This window comes from Chelonia mydas, chromosome 5 (assembly GCF_015237465.2).
Source record: "Chelonia mydas isolate rCheMyd1 chromosome 5, rCheMyd1.pri.v2, whole genome shotgun sequence".
Lineage (NCBI taxonomy): Eukaryota > Metazoa > Chordata > Testudines > Cheloniidae > Chelonia > Chelonia mydas.
The window spans coordinates 46,141,321-46,154,087 of NC_051245.2; the positions used below are offsets into that span (position 1 = coordinate 46,141,321).

The window sequence follows — 12,767 nt, forward strand, 5'->3', positions numbered from 1 at the left end:
AGGGGACGTATCTGTCGCTTTTGGTCTATTAAATTAGTAGGTGACTGTTCTTCTCACATTTAAGCTACCGTAGAACCTCAAAGATACGAACTGACCGGTCAACCACATATCTCAATTGGAGCCAGAAGTATGTAATCAGGCAGCAGCAGGGGAAAAAAAAAAAGGTAAATAGAGTACAATACTCTGTTAAACATAAACTACTAAAAAAATAGAGGGAAAGTTTAAAAAAAGGTTTGACTAGGTAAGGAAACTGTTTCTGTGCTTGTTTCATTTAAATAAAGATGGTTAAAAGCAGCATTTTTCTTCTGCATAGTAAAGTTTCAAAGCTGTCTTAAGTCAATGTTCAGTTGTGAACTTCTGAAAGAACAGCCATAATGTTTTGTTCAGAGGCAGTAACTCTGAGGTTCTACTGTATGTAGTATAATCTCTCTTAGTTAATAACATGGTTTAGGGAGCAAACCTGGTAAACTTTTACTCTGGTTCAGATAAAAGACAAAGGTCAGAAAAGAATTTTGAGTATAAATGTTTTAGCTTATAAATCAAGACCCAGTAATTCAAGCTTCTTTCTTTTTGCCTGGAAAAGTATCAGTTTCACATGACACCACAAATCATGTGTTATCTGAAGACTCTCTAGGTTGTAATTGCTCTCAGAATGCATGCATTCTTTCAGCTATCTTTTCACTGCCTCGAACTCAGTTTGCTGTTATATGTAGTGTGATGCTGAACGAATACAATACATTTTCCACTCTCTATGCTACATCACCTATCAGCTTAATATTACTTCAAGGCAACTAGACTGAAATTTCCTACTGAAACAAATGTTTTATTCAGCTAAGTAAGTTATTTACAGACTTTTCATAACTTAGGTCGTCAGTGATCCCTCGAGGTCAAGGATGATCTTTTTCACAGGTTTTATTTTTCAGGGGTCCTTTGGTGGCTGAGGAGTCTGATCCTTGAGCCACAGGGTCATTGGCAGACATTGCAAATGGTGCTGGAAGACAGAGTTGGCCCGCGACTGCTGCGTGACATTTGTCTTTCCTTTCTTTTCTGGCATTTTTCTGTGACCAGAGCAAGGCAATCTTCCTCAAAAGTGGACGTTCCCTCTCTGACAAGTCTTCACCAATTATCCCTATCCTGGGCTGCTGTCTCCCAGTGTGTGGTGTCGATGCCACGTCTTGACATTTATCTTGAAGGTGTCTTTAAAGGATTTATTTTGGCCTCCCCATTTCCTTTCTCCTTTGGTGAGTTGGGCGTACAGCAGTTGTTTTGGTAAGTGTACATCAGGCATGCGCACACAGTGCCTGCTCCACTTCAATCCTGGTGCTGGATAATCAGGGCCTCAACTCTGAAGATGTTGGCCTCTGTGAGGACACTGACATTAGTGTGACGATCCTCCCACTTTATGTTGAGGATTTTCCGAAGAAAGTGCTGGTGCTGGCGTTTTTCAGGTGTTTTCTATGGGGTCACCGAAGTCTCACAGCCATAGAGGAGAGTTGGGATTACCACTGCTTTATAAACGATAAGTCTAGTGTATGTTCTGATGTTGTGAAAAGAACACATGCTTTCTGAAAAGAAGAATTCATCTTAAAAATAATCAAGTAATCACTTAGGTAAAGCAAAATAAATTAAAGTCCGTTACTTATCAAAACTACCTGGAGTTTAGATAAAATTCTCCAGCACTAGTTAACAGTTCACAATGGCTGATCTGTCATAATAGGTAGCAATTTTAGTTCAAGGTAGTATTAACTCATGGTGAAATTAAAAATCTTGTTCCAGTATTGTGGAAGTCTTCCTCTAGGGACTTAAAAGACAGAGTTAACAAGGTGCTTATTTGTCTTAGTCAAATGTAGGAAGAGCCTTCGGTGGCGAGCTGACGAATGCAGCTCTGTCTCTTCTCCAGGTGTTTTCAGCTTGTAGGAAGTCAATGTTGAAGCCTCTATGATGCGTTGGAGTTCATTCAGCCCACACCAGCAAGGGGTTCAGTCAACACCTGCCCTGCAACTCTTGAGTGCCCTAAATGCTATGCTACTGTGGCTCACAGCCACAAGAATGCAGGTCACCCCTGGCTTAATTTACAGTGGAGATAGGTAAATGATAGCTATCTTCCCTCCTGTTTGGAAGAAAACTTGTTGGGTCCCAGACTGTAAAGCATAATAGCAGTGAATGTCCATAATTCCTCATATAATGTTAACACATACGTTTCACAATGATATCACCACTGTGTCATTCCTTTTCGAAATATACTACACGACACCTTTTAGATACACATTATAACAAGTGTGTTAGGTGTAATGAGTGTGAGAGGCCTGACAAGAGTTACTGACACAGAGCAGTGAACTACCAATGAGCCTCTGTGTCACACCCTCCTAGACTTTTTAGCCAGCTTTAAGGTGCAGTCTCCTAGCGAGTTCTGATCTCTCTCAGCGGAGGAGCCAGGCTTATGGAAAATTCATAAGAATTTATGTCATAAGAAGAGATGACTTTGCATGTTACCCAGAATTTCTTCATCTTTTCATGTCACCTCAAGCTCATTTCTCAGATGCTCATCTCTCTCAGGGAGATGCCCTTTCTCCAGCAGTATCTTTGTGATATTTATGTTTTCTGCTAGTTATTCCCAGTTTTGTAATGTGAATAAACATGTTTCAGCTTTTTCTGGAGTCCAGCCTGCTTTGAAATGGCAAAGCTTGTTTTGCGGTAAAATTTCCAAAAGTGCCTATGACTTAGGTGCCTCAGGCCTGTTTTCAAAAGTCACTTAGACACTTAGCGTCAGTCTCTCTGACAGTCAATTGGACATAGATGTCTAAATCCGTTCTGAAAATGGGACTTCCATGCTTTTGAAAATCTTACCCAAAGCCTAACCACCCTCTGCTCCGTTGAGCTTTCTATTAAAAGCTTCTGGTTCATCTTCTGGTTTTCCAGTTTGTGGAGAAGCCATGATGTAATCAACCGTTCTTTTCTGAATGGTTTCTTGCTTGTTTAGGTGTATTTTGACTGCAGGAAATTCTGTTATCCGCCCTACAGCTTTATTCTCATAAGACCTCTTATCAGAGGATGGCATTCCTGTCCAGATTTCTCCTCCTGATTTTAGATTCGTTGTACTATTAAAGGCCAGTTTAAATGGTGTACACTTTAATGATGTAAAAGAAATGATAAATGTAATATTTCACATAATAACTTAAGAACTTTATACAATTGTCTGAGATAATGTTCTGACCCTGTAGGAAATTATTTTGATACCTTTCTCCAGAGGGTTATCCCAGAGGGTTCAGATTGTAAAACATATCACTCAATTCTTTGATTAAAATTTTTCATTCTTTTCATTTGCTTTACACAGGAATGTATCTGCAATTAAGCCCCTTCCCCAGCTAACAAAGGGACTTCTTTGATTGCTCCCCATAGAAAGAGGGAGCCAACATCTTCCATCGGTGCTGGCCAAGGATCCCTGAAGAGGGTCCAGGGAAGGCATGGAGTTGAATGTGTAAATTACCTCTATTTCCAAAACCCATGTGACTAAAGTAACTACTCCATGTCACCCAAGAGGAGGACTGAGGAAAGATGTATGTATACAAGACTTGAGTCAAGGCTCATAGCAAGTTTGCTGCTTCACTCACCTGGTGTCAAAGCTGGAGTCAACTTTTGTTTTTTAAAGATTTTTTCCCCCTAGTCCCAAGAGAGGAGTAAAAGAACTTCTGGAAGTTCTTCCCATAAAGGTCAGTACAACTGAGAGGTGCCAAATGGTGTCCTTTTCTTGTATGATGGTTGAGACAGCCCCAAGAAAGCCGAGATTTCACCCTTTGCCCTCCACCCCACATTGTCCCCCCCCGCCACAACTGTAAAGGCCCCTTAGAAAGTAGATGTTTCACCTTGATTTGCACATGCTGAAATAAACTAGAACTTTTAGAAAGCTTTTAGTAACTTTTAGTTGCTATCATTGCTACTGAAATAGCTGCCATATCTGAGGCACTGTAAGCAGCCTTGATAAAGTGTTTACTTGGGTTTCAGATTGGATGGTTGTGGGCTATTACAACTTCAAGCAGATGATCAATCAAAGATGCCAGCTTGTTCCACTTAGCATAGTCATATCTGGCAAGAGGACCCTGAGAATTAGCCACTCTCATTTGTAGATTTGCAGATAAATAACCTTCCTATTGTCAGGATACTAAGGGAAAGTAGTCAGGACTTGGGATTCCAGAACTGAAGCTAAGGGGTCAAAGCCAGTATTAGGGTCAAGAGTCAAGCTGACAGTCAAGCCGGAGTCAGAAATTAAGCCGAGGGTCAGAGCCAGAGTCAGGAATCATGCTGAGGGTCAATACCAGGTATCGAGGTCCGTGTTGGAGTTCTAGTGGTCAGCTGGGAGTCAGACCAAAGCTCAAGACCAGAGGTTCATGAACAGAGAAGCAGGGCAGTCATGGCAGCTAGCTAGGATGCACATTGTTGCCTGGACACTACCTGGTACATTCCATGGGTTTATATAGGGACAAGGAGCCAATCAGGGATCACTAAGACTACTCTTGGTCAGATCACTTGATGTGGAACTTCCCGGGATGTTGAACCTCTCTCTGTAGATTATGGGTCAGAGGTAGTAGCCAGGTTACAGCTGCTACTGAGCAGCAATGTGGGACTGTTAGTTGCCTCATAGCATTCCAGGCTTGGGTTCAAGTCCTATTGATCTCTACATCTAGCCAAAGAAGCCAACTTCTCACATCCTTATCATGAGGAATGGATTTGTGGTTTTGACTTGCACTGGCTCACAAGCCACAGCCACTATTGAAGACTTCAGAGCAGAGTTGCAGTAGAAGGAATGGTGGAACCAGAGCCTTTCTGAAAGTTGGTGAAGGGTCATCCAGAGGTCATTGACCAGTCCAGTCAACCCTTCATTGTTGGTACAGCTACTCTACAAGGTGTCATGATTTTAATACATGAGACTTCTTTTGGAAAGCTGTCAGTTCCAAGTCTAAGACTGTAGCTTTAAGGGTTATCAAGTGTTGAAAGAAGCAGGGAGCTAGTAATGGAGGAGATTACTGTATCCTCAGGAGAAGATGAAGACTCTCTCTCTAGAAGCACTCTAACCCACAGGCTCTTCTTCAAAATCTTCCTCTTCTGAGGTTCCACAGATTTAGATTGGAAGGCAGATGAGACTTTCTTTTATGGTGCCTCAGAAGTGAATGGAGGAGATGTATATTTTGTGGCAGGATAGTCCTTGGTCTTGACAGAAAGCCTTTTGCTAGGTATTAGTGTTCTAGGCTGACCGGTTCACATTGGCTACAGTGTCTATGGAGCACGGGTAGCAAAATCGTTAAGATCCCATTAAACCCTAGATGAACCAAAAGGAAGTCAGTTTGTATCCAAAAACCTCAGTCTCCACCATCATTCCAGAAGCAGAAGTCAGAACTGAGGGAGGAGGCTGAACGTCCTCACTGGACCACACTAAGGCTGCAGACTCTATGCAGGGATGCAAGTAGCCTGAAGTGAAAATGTAAGTGGTATCATGGGGGAATTTCACCCTTTGTGAATCTAGTGCTTATTAGAGGTGCCAAATTGTTAGTGCTGGGAGACTAAGTCCTTCTTTATACACAAAAGCAGAGGAAGAATACAGGCAGACTGCAGAAGCTTCCCCATACTACACTGACCAAAGCAGGGTTTAAAATTGCAACAGAAAAGGTCCTACTACCAATCTCTTAAACCATCCCACCCCCATCAAAAATTATTTAGACCAAAAGAAATTGAAACAAACAGAGCCCCAAATATACTCTCAAGGTAACACCCACAATATGGGGCAAGTGTCACTAAAGGTCAGTTTTCACATTTAGCAATTGACTCCTAGTAATATTTTGTGCTTGTATAGCACCATATATATGAAGTTCTCAAAATGCTTTACAAACATTAATGAAGTCTTAACACACACCTTTGACATAGGTAATATTTTATTTTGAGATAGGAAAACTGAGGCACAGAAATTGTTAGTTGTCTGAGTTCACACAAGACGTCTGTGGCATAAATAGGAACTGAACTCACATCTTCCAGTTCTCAGTCCCATGTCATAGCCAAAAGACGATCCTTCCTCCCCTTTGATAGGTCTTTTAGGGCTAGTCACATATGTGCACTGTATAACTCTCCAGCCACTGAAATAAGACTATAACCCTACATTACATAATGTGTATTTCCATGTACGATTAAACATATTGCAAGTTTCATAAACACAGAAAAATTTAAAAAATGAAAGAAAGCAGAAGAGCTTACCCAAATCCAGAAAATAAGCGACAGAGGAGAAAGAGGCCATAGCCCTGGACAAATGATGACAGGAAGGCAAAGAATCCATTGACAGACATGCATATCAGGAGAGACTGCCTCCTTCCCACCTTGTCTGCCAAGCCTCCCCAGAAGAATGCCCCCAACATCATCCCAAGGTACACTATGCTACCTGCAACACACAGAAAACAAGATGTTACTTTGTGAACTGACGCCAACTGACCAAAAATTAATCATAACATGCTAGAGTATTTTTCCAGCAAACTTTTTAACTTGTGAAATTACAGAACAGGAAGTAATTTTGTCCCCTATCTGCTTATGAGTGAGTTAGGTGTGTAAATCTGCACATTCATCTGTGGAAGAATAGACATCCTATTGTGGCTGACTCTTCTGTTCGAGACACATTGAGGCTTAATATATTCTTAAACTAGGTGCCTCTAGCTATAGGCAGATAAGTAAGAAGTGGAGAAAAAGTTCCAACTATCCCACAGCAGCACACTGCATGCACAATAACACCGCAAAAATTTAAATCTGCCCTACAGAAATGCATTGCTGGAAACCTATTAAAAACAAGCAGTTATGTGTGGGATCATTAGCCACCTGTAGTTATTAAAAACAAGTTGTCCTTACTCTAAGAGTTAAGAAACAAATGAATGCTAGTTCTCAGAGTGTAGCAGTACCAAAGAACCCCCACTTTGTTGTTTGTCTCTTTTTCTATAGTACAGTCTGTGCCAGGTGTGGCCAAACGGTGGTTCGTGAGCCGCATGCAGCTCTTTTACAGTTAAAGTGCAGCTCCCATAGCCCCCCCGATGCATTCCCCCTCCATTCTCCGCCTACAAGACTGGGAAGGGGAGACCTTGGGGCTTCTGCCCTGCGGAGGAGTGGTGGGACGAGGGGCTTCTGCCCTGCAGGGAGGGGAGTCTAAGGGCTTTAGCCCAGTGGGGGGGCATCGAGGCAGAAGCCCCACACCCTAGTAGGCGCCGCCCCGCGGGGCAGGTTGTGCGTATCTTGCGGCTCTCGAACTTCTGAAGATTATTGTATGCAGCTTGGGGGTCAGTAAGTTTGGCCACTCCTGGTCTGTGCGTTCCTCAAATAGTATTGTCCTAAACAAAAGACAACACTTGAACAACACTGCTTTAAAAGAACTTTTTAAACATGGCCAAACACATTAAAATAACACAGTGAAAAAATTCTTTGTGGATATTATAATAAAGTGATGCTGTTTTAAATTTACAATGACGTGTATGATATCGATTAAAAAATTGGACCCTTCAAACTCACCAGTAAATTCACTTCAACTAAAGAAAAGGAGAACTGTCAGGATAAAAATCATATTTAAAAAAATCTTTACCTACAGGACTGTCATCATCTTAGAGTATAAAAATTGACAAGTTAATGTTAATAGCTTTCAGAAATCTAGGGTTTTTTTTTTGTTTTTACTCCTTGCACTTCTCTCTACTTGGACAATGAAAATAGCATAGTTCATTTCTAGTCAATTTCATTTTCAGGTTCTAATGCACTGGGACAATGCTGCAAGGGTATTTTATTTTAGTTTGTATGTTACATTTCACATCAACACTTATTAGTCTCAGGTTTTGTAAAATACACACATACCTATATACACATTTTTGGCCAAATGGGACCTTACAGTGTCCCATTATTTCACAAACGTGGATCAGACAAACGACATTTCAGTCACACACATTTAGCAAAACTATCTCAACACTGACATTACCATTTCATGCAAGATACATACATTATCCTGTTACACTGATTAAAAAGATCTTGAGTTTGACTGTGAGAAACTTAACAGTTTACTGAAACATAACTCAAAAGTCAGAACAGTTTGTGCGAAATCACAGTACAATTATAAATCCTAGTTTGCAGTCTTAGAGAGTGCTATCCAACAAACTAAATCTGACTGGTAAAGGCAGTGACTGTCCTTGATCTCTGCCCAGGTCAAATCAGATTTTTATTTTGTTTTTGCTGCTTGTTTTAACCTGTCTTCTGTTCCTTCTCTCCACCTCCCACATCCTTATCAAAATTTCTGGTTGGACATCACCCACTAATGGCTGTTGCCCTATTATATGTCCTATACAGAACAGGTGCTTAAAAGGAGAATAGCTGGGAACAGGTTATTAGTTAGCAAGTCCTGCTCCCCCTCTTGGAATTGGATAATGAATAATAATATAGAGATAAGCATTATCCATTCACTGTTTGTAAATCCAATATCCTCTACAGCAGTGGTCTCCAAACTGGGGTGCACGCACCCCAGGGGGTTGCGCGAGATGATCCCAGGGGGTGCACGGCAGCAGGAGCACTGCCGGACACCACTCCACCATTTTTTTTCTTCGGCGGCAGCTCTGCACGTCCACAGCTGGTGTTCCCCTCCAGCAGGTCTTTCATTCTTCTTCCGTCGGCAGTGCATCTGCGGCTGGTCTTCCGGTCTTCGCCGTAGGGGTGTGCTAGTCAAAAACTTTGGAGACCACTGCTCTACAGAATAGCCAATGTCGGATGATGTCTCTGAGGGTTGATTTTGCATTTAGAACTCTGAGTTAGCTGTAAGAACTGTAAAATCACCAGTAGACTGAGAACTCCCTGAAGTATACATTTAAGAGGGTCACACATTGTCTATTCCAGAAAATGCATGTGATATTTTGCACTTATGAAAGATGACCCTTCTATCCTGGTTCAGAAACAAGTACATAAATAATCATGGATCATGTGAAATATTCAAGACTTGTCACCATGGAATAAACAGGTCTCAGTGCATTTTTTTTATATAAATATGGCCTCCATTTCCAGGATTTGTATTTATTCATTCTCAGTGACGCAAACAAAAACATTAACTTCTCAAGTCTGAGAGTCATACGTCTTTCATGTACACATCATATCCAGATTAACGTACCACTTAAACAGAAACATTTGGCCTGTGTCCTCCTGAGCAGTCTGCTCTTGTGGAGCTGTTCCTGTCTCTCAGCTTTATTGAAAAGGAACCAGCCTCTGTTATTCCGTCAGCAGGATAATGAGTTTTCTATCCTCCAGTTATCTGGGTCAAAAAGAATATTGGCCCTTCCTCAGGCTAGTCAAGTTGGGAACGAGGAAAGTAGCCTCCCTTAATCATTAATGGTGTCCTGTACCAACGGTCCAGCTTTTCTACAGCTACTTAGCTTTTTGCCAAATATAAAATAGGGACAGGATGTTTTTGGCCCAAGAGGGTCTCCTCCATGAGTGCCAAAAGGCCTGTACACATATGACAGGTCCATTGCTGCTCAGCCCTGAGATTGGTAACCCTCCTGGTGTGAAGGCAGAGTGCTAGCCTCCCTCAAAAAAGCAGCAGTTAGGTGCCTTCTCCAGATCTCTCTCAATGCTGGTAATCTTCCTAATTACCAGTGCACCTCTCAACTTCCTTTTTGGGGGAAGATTGGGAATATGGCAAGGGAGTTAACTCTGGAATCTTTTAGTGTCATCAGATTTCCTTGATCCTTTTCGATTTAGAGTTTGACCGAGGAATGGCATGGAGCCTGCACTACTCTCACTGGTTGATGATTTCCTAGTGATGGGCAAGGAGTCCACACCCAGTGATTTTATTACATCTGTTAGTATCTTTTTATACTGTAAAGATGGGGTTTTCTTAACTAGCATATACACAGTTCATAGCTGGGGTAGAAGGTATGGCTCAAGTATTTCTGGTTTCTAAGAAATCTCCGTGGATGATTTGGAACTATTACCTGAGTTGTCTCTTACATGTAGGGGATTATTGCATTACCCTTTAGATGGGCTTACTCTTGAAGCTTACTTGGAAATCACAAATGGAGGAAAACGTGATGGTTTTCCTGCTTAATAGCATTAGCTGTAGGAAACATATTAGACCTATTTTGACAACTGCTTTGTCACTATATCTATTTCAGGGAGCAGCTCAATTGGTTGAATTTTATTCTTGAAGCCCTAAATGATTTGAGTCCAGGCTGTCAGAGACCACAGCTTTCCATGCTTGTTGAGGTTAGTTGCTGTAGCATTTCAAGTGTAGGAAGGCCCATGGTGCACAATTCACCTCTTTTCCCAGATTTATTCTTGAGGATGGTAGGATGGATTGGGTGTATGGGTTTTTTGGAAATCTTTTTTTCCCTTTGCTTCTCAGGCAAATAGTGTGTGCTTTATTAAACATACATCTTTCTTTGTAGTGCATAAAAAGGCACAATAGGGCAGACCTAAGCAGAGCTTATTCTTCTTCTCCATCCCTCCTCTATCATTTTTTATTGCCGTGGATACCACCACCATGATCCCCATCACTCAGATGTCACAAACTTGGGATCTCATGATAGACTCATCTCTCTTCTCCTCATGAAGACACACAGTTTCCAAGTCTTGCAATTCCAAGAATATAAACCTTCCTCTTTGTCTCAATAGTTAAAACCATTGTCCATACCCTGGACATTAACTCTGCTTTAGCCTGTCTCTTACCCACGTTGCTTCCCTGAACTGCATTCAAAATACAGCTGTGCAGATCATCTTTCTCAGCTGTCATTCACCCCATGTCATTCCCCTCTGAATCCCTCCCCTAGTTCCTATTTTGCCATCTCATAAGGTCCTACATAATTCCTCCCTAGTCAGCTTTCATTTATATTTCTGTCAATGATACCCAGTTTCAAAGCACCTTCCTGTCTTCCCCTCCTTTCTTTTTTTGCATCTCCTTCTGTATGGCCCCCTTTACACAGAACACACTTCCAAGCCCAGACAACCAAGTCCACTTCCTCTCTTCTTTCAAATCACTCCTCAAAACTAATTTTCTTCTGCAATGTCCACAATAAGCAGTGAAAGCAACAAGGGAGATACAAAATTCTACCAAACAATTGATGTAGCAGAACCATCATATAACATAGATTCATAGATATTTAGGTCAGAAGGGACCATTATGATCATCTAGTCTGACCTCCTGCACAACGCAGGCCACAGAATTTCACCCACCACTCCTGCAAAGAACCTCACAACTATATCTGTGCTACTGAAGTCCTCAAATCGTAGTTTAAAGACTTCAAGGAGCAGAGAATCCTCCAGCAAGTGACCCGTGCCCCATGCTACAGAGGAAGGCAAAAAACCTCCAGGGCCTCTTCTAATCTGCCCTGGAGGAAAATTCCTTCCCGACCCCAAATATGGCGATCAGCTAAACCCTGACCATATGGGCAAGATTCATCATATACTACAGAAAATTCTTTCCTGGGTAACTCAGATCCCACCCCATCTAATATCCCATCACAGGCCATTGGGCCTATTTACCATGAATATTTAATTACCAAAACCATGTTATCCCATCATACCATCTCCTCCATAAACTTATCGAATTTAATCTTAAAGCCAGATAGATCTTTTGCCCCCACTGCTTCCCTTGGAAGGCTATTTCAAAACTTCACTCCTCTGATGGTTAGAAACCTTCGTCTAATTTCTAGTCTAAATTTCCTGGTGGCCAGTTTATATCCATTTGTTCTTGTGTCCACATTGGTACTGAGCTTAAATAATTCCTCTCCCTCTCCGGTATTTATCCCTCTGATATATTTATAGAGAGCAATCATATCTCCCCTCAACCTTCTTTTAGTTAGGCTAAACAAGCCAAGCCAATCAGATAACCACATCATTTTAACCTCCATCCTCCCTTTTCCCCATTCCACGTATATCCAAGAGTTCATTGCTTTTGTTTGTCACTTCATGTCAATAACAACATTGTAAATGGCTTAGGGAAGAGCATCTCTCTTTTATTTGCTTTATAAATCACTTAGTGCATTTGATACATTTCATAAAAAATTTTAGATGTCCAAAAAATAATGTGTAAAACATCCCTCTTTTGGACAACCCACGCTCCCTTTCTCAGGAACTTTAAAAGCACCACTGTAGATAAATGTATACCTTAAGACCTAACATGTCATGTGGAAGACAGAATTCTGGTAATCGCACATTTGAGCACACTGCAGCTGGTACCATAGCTTGTTCCATTTTTTGGTACTACGCACTTATGGATCTGAGATAAGAATCAAGCCTTTAAAGAACACATGTGCTGTTGCTATCTGACAAGCATATTAGGTTAGACACTGGTCTCAGAGACCCCCTAATGACATTTTTTTTCAGGAAAATAAATATTGCTTTAAAATACAAAGACTACAAGTGTTGCACCCTGAATAATGATTTGATTTCCTCAATGAAGTGTTACGCAGTCCAAGCACACACAGTTATCTGGTAGAGAACCCTTGAAAACAACTCAGTGGCAATAGAAAACAAACTAATCCCATGCTAAAATTAACATGCTCACCTGCTGTCTTTGTTTTCAAAGTAATAACAATTTGCTTCACTTTTTTTTTTTGCACACTGGGAATGCACCACACTCCAAGGATTTTCCTGTTAAACACATACATAACAGATACAAAATACATGCTTTGTGTCTTTCCTCTTCAGATTAGGGACTGTCTTTCTAAACATATTACAAATAATCTGCAAAAGTGCTTTCCCCAGACTCTTCTTTCCTCCAG

At 41.2% G+C, this 12,767-nt stretch overlaps 1 protein-coding gene across 4 annotated transcripts in view; it reads right to left on the minus strand.

The window, feature by feature from the left end:
- Nucleotides 1–12,767, minus strand: part of SV2C (synaptic vesicle glycoprotein 2C) — a 221,706-nt gene that overhangs the window by 123,955 nt on the left and 84,984 nt on the right. For 3 of the 4 annotated variants that reach the window (XM_007064505.3, XM_043547290.1, XM_043547289.1), the window contains one exon: nt 6,241–6,421. The exons of the other annotated variant lie outside the window; for it this stretch is intronic. In XM_007064505.3, coding sequence (XP_007064567.2) covers nt 6,241–6,421 — 181 coding nt within the window. The remainder of the gene's footprint in view (nt 1–6,240; nt 6,422–12,767) is intronic. 4 annotated transcript variants of the gene reach the window in all.